The sequence below is a fragment of the Vitis vinifera genome, chromosome 8 (assembly GCF_030704535.1).
Source record: "Vitis vinifera cultivar Pinot Noir 40024 chromosome 8, ASM3070453v1".
In the NCBI taxonomy this organism is placed as follows: domain Eukaryota; kingdom Viridiplantae; phylum Streptophyta; class Magnoliopsida; order Vitales; family Vitaceae; genus Vitis; species Vitis vinifera.
This window is the reverse complement of record NC_081812.1, coordinates 321,642-340,670: the sequence shown is the minus strand read 5'-3', so window position 1 is coordinate 340,670 and position 19,029 is coordinate 321,642. Positions and strand designations below refer to the sequence as shown.

Here is a 19,029-nt window from a genome sequence, read left to right as displayed (position 1 = left end):
TTGTGGCTTTCTGGAGATATCATTTTAGTCTTTCTTTGTGTTTCCTAGTTCTCTTTGTGGATGTTCTTTCTAATTCTAACCAAGATGTGGCCCTCATTTTGCCAAATCACCAATTTGTTAACCTAATCTATAGCTCTGATTTACCATGGAGAGTTCTGTATCTGAATCTAATAGAATAAAGAGAAGATCCAATTGCTTTCATTAAAAATGGTACTCAGATCTTGAATCTGAAAATTATGAGTTGGTGGTTGGCAAGTTGGGGTGTTAGGTTGATCTCACTCAACTAAAAGTAATGTAGTAATTATAAAATAAAATGAGTTTTGATCCCATTTTGTACCATATTTTTATGAGATTGGAATGATATGAACTACTAGTCTTGTGTAGTTTTGAGGGGTGGTCATTGTTGATGTGGATAACAGATATTGTAAAGTTTTTGCTAATATTAATACTTAGGTGCATGACATCTAGTCTATCCAAACTGATGTTTTATTGGAAAAAGCTATTAAGATTAGGAATGAGGATATGAAAGTCCTATATTATCTCAATGTTGTGTAGTTAATTTTAAGTGGTACCCAAAACACAAAAACCAAAGAGATGAACAAAAAGTAAAACACAAAAAAAGAAACATGAAAGATCCCCATCCCTTGACCCACTTGGTTCCAAATAAACCTCCTCCATGGGTTTCCACCACACAAACGCATTAAGGCCCCCTCTTGGCTGCCTCTCTCAACCTCTCCCAAATAAACCTCTTTCTCCATAGCTTTCCACAACACAGGCCACATACTCTCTCTCTCTCTCTCTCTCTCTCTCTCTCTCTCTCTCTCTCTCTCTCTCTCTCTCTCTCTCTCTCTCTCTCTCTCTCTCTCTCTCTCTCTTCTTTCTCATACAGTAAGCCTGTTATCCACAGCCATGAACAATTTTGCAATGAATCCCACAGCTGGAACACAATTAATACTGCTTCTCTTGATCGCCCACTTCACTATTTCTCCAGGTAAGCCTATTTCTGAGCCCAATCCTCACATCTCTTTCACAGACACTCTCAGAGTATGAACACCCACATGCAGGAAGATGCCATGCGCTTGAGATGAGGCCAGTTGAATCAACCCAATACCAGGTGGTTGAAGCAGCACTTGTGGGCAGTCACACCAGTCATCTTGATGGAAGGAGGAAGCTGGCACCATTCCAACTGTGCTTGGTGTGCAAGTGCTGTGCTGCTGGTGGTGCAGATCCAACCACTGGTACTTGTGCCACCATGCCATGCTGCTTTGGCATAGACTGTCAGCTCCCCAACAAGCCCTTTGGTGTGTGTGCTTTTGTTCCCAAGACCTGTAACTGTACCTCTTGTGCTGTCTAACCACCTCTCTCTCTCTCTCTCTCTCTCTCTCTCTCTCTCTCATACATAAAAAGACAAACACAGACTGTATAAACTTTTTTACATTTTCACCTTTTCATAATCTTCATATACACTTCATTGAAGTGGGTTCTCTGTTGTGTTCTCCACCTCCCTCACTGCCTCAAAACGCTGGGGGTAAATTCCTTGTATGTAGTTTTGGTCTTTTAGCCATTTATTGATTCTATGCTGTAATGTAATCCAATAATGTGTGGCAACTCATTTGTATTGTGTATATGCATGTATGAGTAATAATTCCTTGAGATTAATGATCCAATCTCCATTTAGTACTGTGTTGCTACTTGCTAGAGAAACCAACAATCATAAACTGAGTTTTGATGGGTTGTTCTTCTTGATAAGTATAGCCAAAAAGGAGACACATACCGCATGCCCACTATTGAATTGATTGTGAGATACACCATATCCAAAGATAAGACTATTGAATCAGAAGAGTTGTTGGAGTATTGGTTAGTTATAGAATATTGAACATGTGCATAGGTCAGCCCTGATTAAATGTGAGGGGACATTTGTGGGAGATTATGCCAACAAAGGCATGTATAAAGGGGGGAAAATGGTAATGTCACTGTCTATGAGTTGTTGGAGGGGTTTCTCCCCCAATAAAACTACTTGATTCCTCATCACTTCCATTAGAAATTGCAAATTCCACAGCCCAGTATCACTGTTGCTATTGGGTATTGAAAAGATATTTTAAATGGGAAGTGGTGGGATGTTGAATTGATGATATACCAACCATACTATATGCCCCAAATTCCAATTTGGTAGGTCCTCCTCCTCATACGCATGCAGGTGCTTCCAATTATTTGTGCCTTTTTTTATTTTATTTTTTTGGTGTGTGTCTATCTCATGTAGTCCACTATGAGCCCATCAACTTAGAATTTGACAGCCTCATCACTTTTTGTCTCACTCTAGGATTTAATGTTTATCTTTGTGAATCATTGAAGAAGATGATAATGCTTGTATGCATGAGTTCAATGGGCTCCTCAGCAATAACTTATATATCCTTGTAGCTAAAGCAGGGGTAGCACTGTTTGGGTTAACTTAATTCTTGATCAGTTTGAATAAACTTAAGCTAACTAACTTTGAATAAATTAGAATCGATTTAGTTGATGAACTAAATTGTTTCGATTTGGTTTGACCAAAATTAGATTTACATATTTTTGTGGAAAAATGGTAGTCCAAAAACGATTTTTTTCATGCTACACAACTAAATAAAAATTGTGTAATGCAACCCAAAATATGATAATCCAACTTAAAAATCATGGGATAATAATATATTTTAAATAAATGTTTGCACAATTGGTATACTAAACTAGTTAGTTTAAGTTAACAATTTTTTTTTATATATTTTCGGATTCAACTTTCCATACTATTTAAGATTTACATTTACCTTGAAGATTTGAGATCATGACCGATTCTTTCATTGTACAAATCAAGTAAGCATAATTGAGTTGCTTAGAGTATAATGATATAAATAAGACATATAGTAGATGTGTAAATTAATTAGGCAAGATTATCAAATTTAAAAAGAAAAATTATGAAGCAACACCCAAGCACTTACAAAGAGCACTCAGGCGCCCCTAACAAGCATTAGATTTGTGTAATTCTAAAAATTTCTAAGTTTCTAAATACGTAAGTTAATATTTGGTTTGGGCAATTTTCAAAATTTTCTAAGTTTCTAAATATGTAAGTTAATATTCAGTTTATAAAATTTGTCTAATTCACTAGGGTTTTTCTCCTATAAATAGGCCTATTGATTGTATTACTTTGAAACCTTACACTCTAGAGCATATTGTCATTAACTTTGTACATTCCTTACATTCTCAAAACTCATATATTGTTCAAGTTTGCTAGTGGTGGTTAATCGCATCTCCTCAAGTCATTAAGGCTTCATTAAGGAGCATGAAGGTGTTGCATTGCAAGCTTGAGAACAAGTATAGGTGTAGGAAGTGTAAGTCTTACAAAGAGTAGAGTCTGTCTAGGTAAATTTATGTCTTTGATCTTTCATAATTAATGAATTTGCTCTGTGACCAATTTACCTGTGGTTTTTACATCTTCGAAGTTTCTAGGAGACCCTATAAGTGGCTTTCCATGAACATCATGTGTCAATGTGTGATTGGATATTCTTTGTATTTATTGGTTAATAATGATATATATATATATAACAATTTGATTTTTGAGCTATAAAAGAAAGACTATCTATTCATCTCAATCTCTTTCTAGGTAGTTTTGTGAAATAAGATCTTGAACCTTCAATTGGTGTCAAAATAGGGAAAAATATTTTAAATCAAAATTTTGTTCTATTCTTTTCTTTGATCTTGATTCATGAAATTTAAATAATAATAAAAAGTTTACTTTTAGCTTGTAATTTTTTTTTTCTTGATTGGGAAAGATTGCATAAAGAAAGTAAAAGGTTGAGAATTGAAATTAAAGAAACCAAAGAGAAAACTGAGAGATATTTTAGAAAGCTCTAAAGAATAAAATAATGAGCTTCAAGAAACTTCTAAATATAATGTATGTTTACATGACAACGTTAACAACTTAACCAATCTCTTACTAATAAAATGCATGTTAAACTTATTAAGCAATTCTTTAACTATTTGTTCTTCTTTAATCTCCCCTCAACTAAGAAAAAGGAAGATGTTTTGTTAAGACATTTGCAAACTGATTTGAAAAAGGAACATATTGTATCACCAAATCTTTAGGAAGAATCATATCCTAAAATGAAATGAAAATCAATTTCAATGTGTTTCATTTTAACTAAAACAAAGGATTAGAAGCAAGTTGAGTAGCACTAATATTATCACACCAAACCACCGGTATAGTAGGCAATGATTTATATTATTACTCTATACTAATACAATATACAATTCGTTGTTTGGACAAAAATCAAAAGACTAAATTATCATTAAAAAAGACAGAATCCTCCCATGCTACGTCAATCACTAAACACATGATGACTAATCTGTTGAAATCTTTGGATTACTCCATTCTAAGCCCTGAATGGTTAGAGTGCATGCTACTATTATCTTAGGGATCAAGATCTAGGCAACAAAAGCAGTAAAAAATTGAATTTTAGATCTAGGTGCTTAGAAAATAATACCTTTGATCTGGATGTTCCCAAATCAATTCTAGTAAGTAAAATGGGTGGTGTGGATCTCAAGAACATTGCAATTTTTCTCTCAACAACTCTTTTTTCTAGACCTTAGCATATGAGGATAGTGAAATCTTGTCTATGAGAATATAGGCTAAGGTGTAGGAAATATCTAGATATCTTCATTCCCAACCTTGGATTTATTAGGGTACATACAAACCATCCTTAGGGCTTTCTAGATTTAATCAATGGAAGTAGATAGCATATTAAAACTTTTGAATCTAGAAAGTGGATGTTTTTACCTTAGATTTGGATGTTCCCAGATCAAATCCTATTTGTGAAGATGCGTTGAATATGTGGTAGATCTTACAAATCCCAAAAGCCTTCTACTCGATGGCTTTTTGTGGATCTTAACACGTGAGAGGTGGAGTCCTTTAAAAGGGTTGGTAGCTAGGGTTCTCTTCTCTTTGGAGAATAGAAGACTGAATGACAAGAGTTAAGCCCTAAACCCCTTAAAAAAGGCTTATATAGGCTTTCTACGAGCTTAAGTGACTTGAGTCCATCATAAACTTAGGTCATTTAAACTAACTTACTTGAGTCTTAATTGGTTAATTGACCTCATAAGACTCTAATTAATCAATTAGCCAATTCCAAAGAGACCATTCATAAGTTGTTGTGCAACCTTATGTATTTACTAAAACACCTATATGCACACATGTGAATAGCCCTCAAAAATAGTGTCACCATAGAATGTAAGATCGAGTAAAGACCATTAGGAACCCATAGAAGAGTACTAGCTTTCTTCGAATTCAATTTTGAAGTTGACCCAAATCCTACTATAGAGAGTCAACTAAACTTTAATATCCTATGATATTATAATGAGACATAAGAACTCAGATTGTGACTTACTATCCATTATATGTGGGCCCCTCATGAATGAATGTTCATAATCAATAAGGTGAATTCTATCAACCTCCCAAGATTATCTCTACAATCCTTCAATCTCAAACCCTTCTATTATGTGATCAACTGATATATTTTATCTCAGAAAGAGTATATGTCAATTTCAATTAACTAATTACTACAACTATAGATTTCCTGATTATACGTTCTTAGTTACACCTAAAAGGATACACTGTTATGATCTTATGAGATACCATGGTATCTTTATGGAGAATACCAATTGCCATCGGTCTTCATCAATAGTAACCTAATTTATAAAAAATATATGACCACCTTAAGGTTTCGTCAGAAGTCAAGGTCATTGTAAACTTTAACACTAGCTCAATATCCTCTCAAAGTTAAGAAACCATTTAGTATAACGACTTGGTGAGATCATGACTATCCTACAACCAGTGTCATGACTCATCATAAGTCATGTATAATGTGTAACCATATATACTAGTGTACTCACGATGGGACCCTCATCCCGATTATTAAAACCAATCATCCTTCTAATTAAAAGGTAGTGCACTACATCCTCAAATGGATTTATTGAATCCATAAACTACCTAGGAACTAATCACCTACTTGTAAGGAACTCATGATTTGTATCTTTTGTGCAACTTTTAATGCACCCAAGTCATGCACAATGGAAGAGACATTAGGTCAGAACTCTTAGAAGATATAATTCATGAATATGATAGATAAATTAGGAAATATAAATCTTATTAATTAATAATAAATCTATTATTGTTACATCATGTCATGCTTTTAAGGGCTCTATCTTAATATAGGGTTCTTCTCTCTAGAAGTCTGAATAACAAAACTATAAACACTACCCTTAAGGGGGTTTATATAGACTTAATTGTGGGTTTAAGTGACTAGAACCCATCTTTAGCTTGGGTAATTTAATTTAAGCTATTGGGTCCTAATGAATAAATTACTTTTATTGAGTTTTAATTAATTAATTAGCCAAATCTGGAAAGATCATTCATAAGCTCATATGCAACCTTATATATTTACTAAAATATCCTTATGCACACATATGAATAAAAAAACCTAACCATCCCTCAAACAAGGAACCATTGGGAGTCATAAGAAAGTACTAGTTCCCTTAAAATTCAATTCTAAAGTTGACTCAACATCCTACCACAAAGAACCAATTGTACTTGAATATCTTATGATATTAAGTCGAGAAAAAAAAGTTGGTTTCATGATTCACTAATGATTGCATGCAAGCTCTCCATGAATTGGTGTTTATAATTTAATGAAATGAATGCTATCAACCTCTTAAGGTTACCTTTACCATCCTTAACTCTCAAGTCCTCTTATTATGAGATCAATTAACATACTTTAACTCTTTAATGCTTAATTACACTAAAGAAATTATCTTGATCATAGATTTCATTGTTACATATCCTTAAAATTACCCAAAAAGACACACTGTCTCAAAATCATGATGTTTGTCTTAAGAATACTTGTTGTTTCTTGCATTGATCAACAATGGCCTAATCCATAGGAAATATATTACCAACTTAGAGTTTCATCGATACGTCAAATCCATTGAAGACCTTAATACTAACTCAATATTCTCTCAAGGTTGAGAGCTCATGTGATATAGTAGTTGATGGGAAAAACCCAAATCTCTTATTTTCCAACGCCCTAATCAAGTTAGAAACATCCTTGACTATCCTAGGCTTTTCTAAATCCTATGCACAATTGAAAAATTGCAATTCTAAACTTAAAACATATTCAGAAGGTGCTAATGAAAAACATACCTCAGATTTGGATGTTCCCAAATTGATTCCACACGATGAAGATGAAGAATAAAATTGTAGAAGTCTCATAAACCTAGAGTCTTTTGCCCAATGACTTAAAACTTGATTTTGATACACTCTAGGTAGAGATGAAAGAAAAGGTAGGGACTATGGCTCATGTGAAACCAAGGTTTGGTTAATCTCGGTTTTGATGATAACAAAACAAGGTTTAGAAATAATGATTATATTTCAAGTGTGATTAGGCAAGATGATTTCCAAAGTGGCAATCATAAAGACAAATCAAGCTAAAGAGAAATTATTAAGAAAAAAAAGACCTTAAAGATAAGTGTTTTCAAGACCCAAGCTTCATAAGATCTATTTGTAAGGTTGTTGGTGCACTAGGATTTTCATGCGTTGCATTCTTTACTTATGCACCAAAATCATCCAAGAGTTATTTTGTTTTAAATATTTTAAAATTGGATGATTTCATGTTTTCAACTAAAACCTTGTGTCAAATGTTTTCCAAACTTGTTTAAAAGGTTTTAAGTTGAAAAAATTGGTTGTTGAGCCCAAAACAACTCAACTGGTTTAATTGGATGAGAAATCGATCGACATTCAACTCAATCGATCTAGGAGCAGGTCAACCCCTAGCTCAACCAGTCGAGCAGCAGGTTGACCCCCAACTAAACCGGTCTAGGAGCAAGTCGACCCCCAACTCAACCGGTTGAGAAGCAAGTCAACCCCCAACTTAACCCGTCGAGGGGTGCAAAAAACCTTCTCTCTCTCTTCTAGAACTGTTGTTCAACCGGTCATGGTTGAACCTCAATTGGTCGACCCCCACCTCAACCGATCAAGGGGGGATTGAGGTCCACCGGTCACCTGCCAAGCATTAAATACTAACGGCTAGTCAACCGGTCGACCCCCAGCTCAACCGGTCGAATCCCCAACAGCTAGTTTGGTCGTTTTCTTCTATAAAAAGGCTCAAATCTTCATTGTTTCATGAGATTAACCTTATCAAACCTTTCTTAAATATATTTTAGCCTTGGAAGAGTGTTTTTTTAGTGCATCATTGTTCTAAAACTTGCATATATTAAGTGCATCATTCAATTCTAGTTTTTCTTGTATCATTTGAGTCTAAAGTTTTGTACTAGGATTTTATAAAATTATTTGTATATCTTTGAGAGAAAGAATCTATGTGTGAGGTATTACTTAGGGATTCTCAAGTGTGGAGTATCACTTGAGAGGTTGTTCAAGAGTGGGGTATCTCTTGAGGATTGTAAATAGTGCTTGGAGCCAAAAGTCCAAGAGGGTGGATTGGAACCATAATCCAATTGTATTTCTTGAAGGTTTGGTTTGGAAGCCTTGAAATAGTGGAACCTCAAGCTTGGGATTGAAGCTAGATGAGAGTGGACGTAGGTCGGGTTGCGCCGAACCACTATGAAAATCTTGTATTTGCATTCTCTCTTCCCTATTCTTTTAATTTATATGCAATTGTTTTTTATTATTTTATTATATATTTGCATATAATTATCTCTTGCATTCACATAATTTAAATTTACAAAAAGAGACTATTATCCTATTCACTCCCCTCTCTAAAGTGATTACCATAAGTTGGATTAGCCTAATTTTTCTAACAACTCATTTTCTCTAAAAGTGGAAGATGGTTTTTTAGAAAAACCTATAAGAACCCTAATCCCTAATGGGATATTTATAGGGTTCCGGACTGGACTTAAGTGACCTAAGTCCACTAAGGGCTTAGGTCACTTAATTTAACCTAAAGCAAGTCCTAATTAATTAATTAACCCAATGGGGCCTACTAATTAATTAATTAGCTCAGTCTAGAGACCTTGTTCACTTATCCCTATACAATCTTACGTAATTACCAAAACACTCTTATGCATAAAAGTGAAATTAGAGTCAATTTGATTCTCATAACTCGTGCCAACAAAGTATATAAGCTCAAAGCGGAAACCACTAAAACCCAAAAGATTACTAGATCCCTCAAAATTTAATTTTGAAGTTGATTCAACATCCCACTATAGATAATCGATTGAACTTTAGTATTCTATGAAAATAATAACAAGATACTATGTGCTTAGGTCCATGACCTACTATCCATTGTGTTCAATCTCTCCATGAACAGGTGTCGGTTGTCTAACAAGGTAAAAACTATTAACCTTCAAAACTACCTTTACTATCCTTAAATTATAAATCCTTATACTGTGTGTTCAACTGACATGTCTTAGCTCTCAAATAGCTAAATCAAGTTCCACTTAAGGAACTATTATGATCATAGTTCACATAAGCACACCTCCTTAGAATCACCCAATGAGACACTTTGTCTTAATCCTATGAAATATCATGGTACCTCTATTGGAATATCTATTGCTAGAGGTTTCTATTAACGGTGACCTAATCCATAAGGAATATATAATTAGCTTACAATCTCACCTGTAAGTCAAAATCATGGCTAATTTTAGCATAAACTTAATACTATCTTAAAGTTGAGAGACAACACAATGAAGTAACTTGGTGAGGTCATGACTTACTATAGTTCTTGTCTAATGTGTAACTATACACAAGTATACTCACCATGGGAAACCCATCTTGATAGCCAGACCAACCATCTCATCCAATTAGGAGGTGATGCACTACAACATCTAATGGGTTGCATAGACCCATGAATCAGTTGTAAACAAATCATATATTTGTAAGGAACTTATGACTTGGATCTTCTGTGAAACTCTTGATGCACTCAAGTCACACACAATGCAAAAGATGCAAACAAGAGTGCTTACAAGTTATAATGCATGGAAATAGGATAGATAAAAGTGAATTAGAACTCTATTAAATAAATAATAAAATTCCACATGATTATTACATCATGTCAAGCTTTTAAGCCTTTATTATAATATTCTCTCACTAGCCCTCAAAGCATACTAGGTACAAATCTGACACCTATGTTATCTTTATGACCATCAAAAACTCTTCTTGTCAATGTCTTGGCAAAGAGATCTGTTAGGTTATTTGCAAAAGGTATTTTCTTAATCATTACAACACCCCTCTTAACTATTTCATAAACCAAGTGGTACTTTCTCTTAAATGTTTATTTTTTTTTTCATAGTTTCTTAGTTCTTTAAACTATGTCATAGCCCCACTATTGTCACAAAATAGTATCATCATCTATACAACTAAGGGTACAACCCTAAGTTCCATGAGGAACTTCCTAAGCTAAGCAACTTCTTTTGTTGCTTCAGAAGCTATAACATACTCAACTTTCATAATGAAGTCAACAATACAAGATTGCTTCATACTTCTCTAACTAACAGTCGAACCACCAAAAGTAAAAACAAACCTTGAGGTAGACCGACAAGAATCCATATCAAACTAAAAGTTTGAAATTATGCACCCTTTAGGTACTAACTTGTCACTTTCGAACATAAGCATATAATTCCCCATTCTCCTAAAATACTTTAGTATATGCTTGACAGTTATCTAGTGTTTTGGACCTAGATTGATATCTACTCACTATACCCATTATAAAGCAAATATCTAGTTTAATACATAACATTGCATACATAAGGCTACCCATTGAGAAGACATAGTATATTGTATGAATGCACTCTTTCTCCTCAGGTGTCTTAAGACACTGATCCTAAGAAAGAAGAATTTCATCTTGTATCACATGCTTAACCAAAAGCTTGTCTATGTAGGTAGCTTGAGACAACGTCAATTTCCTATTCTTGCAGTCTATAAGGACCTTACTCCCAAGAATACACTACACTTCTCCAAGATCCTTCATCTAGAACTGAGTAGATAACCATATCTTGATTGATGACAATAACACTACATCATTACCAATGAATAGAATGTCATTAACGTATAAGACCATAAAAACCACCATGCCTTCTTACACCTTCTTGTATACATAAAGTTCATCCTCATTTTGATTAAAGTCAAAGGACTTGACCGTCTAATCGAAATGTTTGTTCCATGAGTGGGATGTTTGCTTCAATCTATAAATGGATTTATATAACTTGCATACCATATGCTCTTAACCATTTGATTGCATCATATAGATGCGCTCATCAAGATTGTCATTGAAGAATACAGTTTTGACATCCATTTGTCATATCTCATAGTCGAGATGTGCCACAATGGATATGAGTAGTTTGATGAATTTGAGCATGTCTACTAGCAAGAAAGTCTCTTCATAGTAGAAATTGGGTTTCTAACTATAACCCTTCACTACAAACTTAGCCTTAAAAGTCTCAACCTTTCCATTTACTCATTTTTTCCTCTTATAAACCCACTTACATCCTATGTGTTTTACTCCTTCAAGTGCTTCTATAAGCTCCTAGGCTTTGTTAGAATACATAGATTTTAACTTTACCTCCATAACCTTTTACCAAAGATGTGCATCTACATCACTCATTGTTTTATTGTAATCTATAAGATTGATCTCATGTTCCTTTGGAATGACCTTAAAAGACTCTCAAATACATGAATCAACCTGCTTGTATAATAGTCCTCTCATTGCGATGAGGCACCAGTATACTAGCAACGAGAATGGTTGGTACTAGATCCATAGATTCTATGCTATTGTGAGAGTCTTATTAAGTACCCTTAAATTAACCTCACTCTTAACCATATTACACATCATATAGTCATCTTCTAGAAATCTAGAGTTTGTACTCACAAATACTTTCTAGTCAACCTAACTATAAAACTAATAACCCTTACTTCCTTTTGGATACCCAACAAATTGACAAACTTCTGATCTTGGTTCCAACTTATCTAACTTTGGTTTCAACATATGTACTAGGTAGCCTCATGTGCAAATATGATGTAAACTAGGCTTACGATCCATCCACATTTCTATAAGAGTCAAAGGTACTAACTTATATGGAACTAAGTTCAAAAGATATTTAACAATATATAAGGCATATCCCCAAAAGGATGTAGGTAGTGTTGAAAAACTCATCATATATCTCACCATGTCTAATAAATTTTGATTTTTCCTTTTCGCCACTCAATTTTGTTATGGAGTACCAAGAACAATCAACTAGGATATAATCTCATGCTCTTTAAGGAAAGAATCAACCTCATTAGACATGTACTCTCTACCTTGATCAGATCAAAGTACCTTGAGGCATTTATTTAACTGGTTCTCTGATTCTGCCTTACCTTGAATTTATCCAAGGTATTGAATTTCCTATGCATAAGGTAAAGGTAACGATACCTAGAGTAATCATCAATGAAGGTGATGAAATACTCATACCCTCCACATGCTTGGACATTAAAAGGTTCTCACACGTCAGTATGCACTAACTCCAAACATTCTTTGGCTCTAACATTTTTAGCAATGAAGGGTCTCTTGGCCATTTTACTTTCTATATAGGATTCATAGACTAGAAGGTCCTCTAGAACTAATGAGTGCAATGCTCCAAATTTAACCAATCTTTAGATTCTATTTAGATTAATATGACCTAGGCATAGATGTCATAGAAAAGTTTGATTAGTGTCGGGTACTTTTCTCTTAAGTGAGATATGATTATCTTAAGCAATAGATAATAAAGAAGAGTGATATAAAAAAGATTGTCAACCAATGTACTTGAGTAAATAAATGAATCATTCTTTCTAATAAAAGCATTTTTATTGAAATAAATTGAATAATTCGATTTATTTATACTAGAAACTAAAATTAGATTCTTTTTTAACTCAGATACATAAAGAAAATTCTTGAATTCTAGATGTTTATTATTTTCTAAAACTAGGATGACATATTCCACGACCTATACAACTTTCCTTGCAGTAGATGCTAAAGTTAGGTACACCACCCTCTTATTCAACCTTCTCCTTAGTTGAAACCCTTATAAAGAATTACAGATATGGTCAATGGCCTCAGAATCTATTCACCATGAATTGACGGAATCTACCACTAAACACGATTCAAGTATAAGTGAATGGGACATACCTCTTTTTTTTTTCTTTTTTTTTTTTTTCTGGATAGTTAGGGCATTCTTTCTTCCAATGGCCTTTCTTGCCATAGATGAAACATTTGCCTTTGTTGGGTTCAAAGATCTATACTTTAAGTTGGATTATGAAAGTCCTCAAATATTGAGTCAATTGAATTAGAAATTGATAATTGTCTCAAAATTTAATTAGGTTTATTTTAAAATTTTCAAAGTTATATAAATCGATTATGAACCGTATCAATTTAGGGAATTAGGTAATAAGCAATTACTTTAATTCAATTTGATAAATTTTCATAGGTGAGTCCTCACAAGTGATTCATGTGATTCATGAAGTATTATAGAATTCGTAATAACTCCTTTTTTTTTTTTTAGTTTTTCTAAACTAAAATTACCATACAAAAAGTTTTAATATTTTGGACAATAAAGAATCATAGATGATGGTGGTCATCTTGTAACATTTTAGAATAAAATTGTTTAAACAATGATTGCATTCTCTCATGTTAGAATTTTAATTAAAATTTACATGATATATATTATTGACTCTTTAGTTCACAACTTGAGTTATTGGGTAAAATTGGTAACTTCAAAGGAGATCATAAATGTATAACAATTCAAAATTTTGGGTCATTTTTTCCATTTATTGAGCTACGTCCAAGTCCAAAGAAAGTGGCCCATAGGGGATGATGTTACAACTTTAGCCAAGGTTGGAAGAATACACATTTGGGGTTCATTACGTAATAGGTTAACTTTTGGGTCAAATTAGTAATTAATATATATAAACCGATAGAAGTCCCAGATCTCAACTATTAGACTTGTGATAAGGACAATATATGGTGACAAAGTAGAGGTTAGATTAGAATATCTATTCCAAGCTGAACCCTAACCAAAATTAGGTTTGGAGAATGGAGAGCACATGGCAATGAGGGTTATGTCAATCTCACGTACAGCAAGTGAGGCACATGAAGAGTAGTGGGTTGAAGACATGTTAATCTCTTATACCAAAAGGTTTAATTTGTAACGTGAGGATGATAAAAGACTCATGTTCACAAATCACAACCACACATGTATATATAAAAAAATACCCACCCACTTCAAACAAACTAAAGCAGATTTTTGAAGACTTATCTTTTATTGCAAAGAAAACATCTTTTGAAATTCTAAACAAATTGTCTATAAAGTCTCGTTTATTGCAAATAAAATTTCTCCCTAAATTACTTCAGAATTTTGCATATGATAAACCACATCATCTTATTTGTAGATGATGGGTCAAACCCCCCAAATATTCTATTATAATGAATATGAATATTTATTTTATTACTAAATCTAGTGATTTGACTTTCGTCCCACCAATTCATATTGGGGCTGCTACCAACCCCAATACTCCATATACAACTGATAAGGAGTGGTGTTTGATGCCCAAGTCTGCATCCCACTACAACTTTGAAAACACTAAAAAGCTACACGCTTAGTTGGAGTACCCTCTTCTTGTAAATTGTGCCAATCTTTATTAACATATCTTTTCAATTTTATGCTTCATTTCTTACCTTCTTTTCATCTTTTCAATTTTATTCTTAATCTCTCACCCTTTTTTCATACGAATGTTGACACCCCACTTGAAAACCCAGGTCAAAATCTATTAAAATGAAGCAAAGGACAAAGGTGGATGGAATCACGGGTATGCAATTTGATTGCTGGGGCTTTTTTGTACAAAGGTCATGATGCATTGTCTCTATGTCCTTAACCACATTTTATAATCTTTACACATGCCTTGTAGCTCATGCAACCACAATACAAATAGAAAATGGAGAGAAGGACTTGATGTTTCTTTCTCTCTTTTTTTTTTTCCAACAAGGGTTTTTTTTTATGCATCTTGGGTGTTAGTTTATTGAAAGTTATTGCTTTGGCTTTTTCATTGTGTGGAGAATGAGAAAGCGAAGATAAACTAACTCAACTTAGAATGCCTAATTCCAAAGTATGATGTAAGGCCACTTAGAATTTTGTTCCCATTTAGATAATAATGTTAAAAGCCTACTCATGAAAGTGGCATCTCTTTTCTTTTTGTATAGAAAGTTGTTTCTATGTACGCTTACCATTAGAAAACATGTCATGGATAAAGAACAATGTACCATTTTATTTTTTTTAATGTATGTTTAGTATTAGAATAAGTGTTGTGGATAAGGAGCAATATACCATTTTCTTTTCTTCAAAATGTGTTGAAATTATGAGAAAATGCCAAATTTAATTTCCACCATGCTGGGAAATTTCATGTAATGGGAAGGAACATAAAACATTATCATCTTTAGTATTTCCTTTCTAAGCAAAGAATGAAGAATTTAAAAATGTGCAAATATAAACAATAATTTTTTTTATTATATTTAATTTTTGTTTTTGTCCTCACCACAACATTTACCCTTTTTCTTTTCCCTTTTCTCTTTGCAGCTACCAATACAGATCTACTAGTTTCTATCATATAATTAATAAAATTATAATTTACTAATTTTAATATGAAAACATTTTACGAATACTGAGATCATTTTCAAATATGATTGTCCTTCAAATATGAATTTTTTTGTTTTCAATTTCATAAATTTTCAACCCATCAATGGCTTATTTTATGGACTATAATCTTTATTTGCTTTTCTTCATAACATAGTAATTATTTTCAAAAACACAAGCATATTATTCAGTACTCAAATTTCATTTAGTGGGCTAATGGATGACCTACCCTTTTTTGTTTTTAAAAATTATAATTATTTTTTTTCACTTTCCAAAAGAATCCCATGAACCAAATATATTTCATTTAGCTTAAGCCATAGACAATGACCTCAGAGATTGGTCATGTGCTAATTGAAATATAATTCCACATTCAACAAGTGATTAACAAGTGCTTTTGTGACTCAAAACCATGGGCACCCAACCAACTTGCTTCATTAATTAACATTTTAGTGTAATCAAATGGCTAAACAAGGATTAAACCACCTTTCATGGCTTATCTGTCATTCTAATCTTTTCCTTCCTCCCCTTGGTTTTATTGAATGTAGACAAACGAACACATCTTGGTTTTAACTAAATTAAACACAAGCCTTAGTACTTAGCCATGTAGATCAGCCAAGCTTTGAATTCTCCTCCTCCTCCTCCTAAAGACCAAATCATAGAGAATCTACCATTGAAACTTATAGTTATGCTAGAAAACCGAATTTCATTATGGCGACAAATTAGTAAGTCACATGCAGTTTGAACAAGAATATGGATTTATTATCAAAAACTTTTCCTAAGATCCTCCATAATTAACCGTGTTTTTAATGATGATGCATGTGAAAGTTTGGCCCACTACACGCCTAATGTTCATCTTTAAACATGTTTGGTGATGAATCTATTAGCAAGCTGTTTCTTTTCTTTTTTCTATTTTTTTTTCACTTGGGAGAAAAATGAAGGTGATGATTCCCCTCAGTTAATCCTCAAACTTTTGGCCTTCTCATGTGCCCCAGCAAGAACATACCATCATTGTAGACGTCATGATCATCAATTTACACCTTAATACTCTTTACATTTTACTAAAGCATGGACCATATGCTTAGAAAATTTAGCAGAGAGATCAAAGTCTTAGGAAAATAGGGTTGGGAATGAAGTCCCGATAGTTGAGGATCTAATGTCATAAATGATTTTAAAACTTAAGCTATTGGGTGATAGGCTAACGATGTGCATAGGAGTGACTTGATTAAAAGGCGAAAAAGGAAAAAAAAGGATGATGGGGTCAGGATGCGACCAAGTGGGTTCGCTGAGAGAGAAGAAGAGAAGAGGTAGGTCATTGATGGTGGCATAAAGGAAGGGGGGCCTACAGGAGTAATCGTGTAAGCCACTAGGCTAGACAAACATCCACAGACAAGGGTCTCTCTTTCCACCGAGCTTATTCAAATTTCAAACATTAAATACCATCCCCATCCACACTCACCTTTTCTAAACGAACTTCTTCATAGGAATTCTGTCCCAACACCTATTCACCGTCTCCTTCAAAGTTCAAACCACCATTTCTTCTCTTTTGTCTCTCTTTCAAAACACACATATTCTCTGCCAGATTTTCTTTGGTTCCCATGTCGCGGATCCATCCGACCACCAACAAATGCCAAGATTTGTCCATAAAAGGAGCGAGCAGTGGCGTTGATATTAATAATGCAGGAGATGATGCTGTTAGCACCAATCCTTCATGTCCATCTGCTGTGCTCACTGTGTGGAAGAGATCCAGCATGACTTTCCAGGGGACGGACGGATTCACTGTGTTTGATCAACATGGAAGATTGGCTTTTCGGGTCGACAACTACTCCAGAAAGAAAGGACATGTTAAAGGAGGCCTTGTCCTCATGGATGGAGCAGGCAAAGCTTTGCTAACTCTCAAGCCCCAGGTATTCATATAGGCAACAACTCTTTCTGTGATAATAATAATAATAATAACAATATATATTGGTTCTAAGTTCTAAGTATATGTGTATATTTATCCATGCAGGAACAGATACTGAACATGCAGTACCAGTGGAATGGATACAAAGGAGAAGGTGGATGTGGGAAGAGTTTGAGTTCATCAAAAGTGCTCTTCTCAATGAGGAGAAGATCAGGGCTTATCCAGAGCAAGCAAGAAGAAGCGGAAGTGTTCATGGGAGGAGCGAAAAAGCAACGTACAACGCCAGATTTCAGGATTGAGGGGTCGTTTAGGAGAAGGAACTGCAAGATCAGAAGTGCAGTGACAGGAGAACTGGTGGCAAAGATAGCTAGGAAGAAAGTAAACACGACAGTTCTATTAGCAGATGACGTGTTTAGCTTGGCGGTGCAGCCTGGGTTTGACTCTCAACTCATAATGGCTTTTGTTATGATACTAGATCGCATCTGTGTTAAGCCATTTACCCCTTTTTTGTGTTCTTAGCCCTCCCCTCCGGCATCACCTCCCCACCACCATCACCACCTTGGCTATTGTATTTAAATAAAATAAATGTCATTAATGTTTTATACTGGGTTCATATTAAGATATGTAATGAGATCACTGGTGGTTGCTAGCACATTCAGATGTTTGAATGGAAAACATTAGGAGTGATTTGGGAATAGGATGCCACTTTCTAAGATACCTCACCAATGCTTTAAGAGATCAAAGCAACACTTGAGATATAAGAAAACTCTTTGGAGAATATTTAGGAATACTTTTAGTATTGAAGGAGATGTGAACTGGTTAACATGAGTCATTTTTTGAGTTTAGATCTGAAAAGATCTTTGAACAACAGACTGGTGATGATTTTAGAGGCGGCAAGTTGTCTAGAGTGCTTGTACTCCTTCCCCCTTGATGAATATTCTTAATTTAACTCAGAACAATAAAGAATAAAAAAAAAGAACACTTGCAAAAAATTGGTGTATGCTACCATCCAAAGGAAATATTGCCAATAAACTTTTGTTTAGCAGGTTATGGAGAATGGCAATCACAGGTTTTGCTATTAGTAATAAACCCCAGAAGATGCAAGTTTTAATATTATAACCTCCCCACCATTCTCATAACAAAAGAGGGAGGTAATCTATTCCCATATCTTTCTGTCAAATCCATCACATGCTAATAGGGCCTGGAGAACTCCGACTTGGGTTGGGCCAGGCCGGGTCAGTCACAGGCTCCGCATGGGTTTGAGGTCACCCTAACAATGAAACAAAGCATATTTTAAGGTAAAGCGGTTAAAATGGAAATGGACACCCATCACACACACACCCCAGAAAGTGATTATCGTAATGACAGGAATGGCAAAGGCACATAAATGGTGAAAATATAGGCAGGATCCTCAGTTCTGGCAGGGTGGGAACCTTGCAGCTTTCTTCTGTAAA

The 19,029-nt window shown here is 34.3% G+C and overlaps 2 protein-coding genes across 2 annotated transcripts; both read left to right on the top strand.

Annotated features, from left to right (window-relative positions):
• The first annotated feature begins 694 nt into the window (after positions 1–694).
• LOC100246776 (uncharacterized) lies at positions 695–1,667 on the top strand. The gene is made up of 2 exons (XM_019221784.2): positions 695–991; positions 1,065–1,667. The coding sequence occupies exons 1-2, from the start codon at positions 910–912 to the stop codon at positions 1,352–1,354; spliced, it is 372 nt and encodes a 123-aa protein (XP_019077329.1). The 5' UTR covers positions 695–909; the 3' UTR covers positions 1,355–1,667.
• A 15,460-nt stretch (positions 1,668–17,127) lies between these two features.
• LOC100251907 (protein LURP-one-related 5) lies at positions 17,128–18,175 on the top strand. Its single transcript, XM_002264663.5, has 2 exons — positions 17,128–17,579; positions 17,681–18,175. The coding sequence occupies exons 1-2, from the start codon at positions 17,271–17,273 to the stop codon at positions 18,092–18,094; spliced, it is 723 nt and encodes a 240-aa protein (XP_002264699.2). The 5' UTR covers positions 17,128–17,270; the 3' UTR covers positions 18,095–18,175.
• The last annotated feature ends 854 nt before the right edge of the window (positions 18,176–19,029 follow it).

Bases quoted from the DNA above. Each gene is read 5' to 3' on its own strand.
- LOC100246776 (XM_019221784.2), top strand. From the start codon at position 910: ATGAACAATTTTGCAATGAATCCCACAGCTGGAACACAATTAATACTG. The intron at 992-1,064 runs GTAAGCCTATTT...ACCCACATGCAG, and splicing joins CCACTTCACTATTTCTCCAG to GAAGATGCCATGCGCTTGAG.
- LOC100251907 (XM_002264663.5), top strand. From the start codon at position 17,271: ATGTCGCGGATCCATCCGACCACCAACAAATGCCAAGATTTGTCCATA. The intron at 17,580-17,680 runs GTATTCATATAG...TTATCCATGCAG, and splicing joins TGCTAACTCTCAAGCCCCAG to GAACAGATACTGAACATGCA.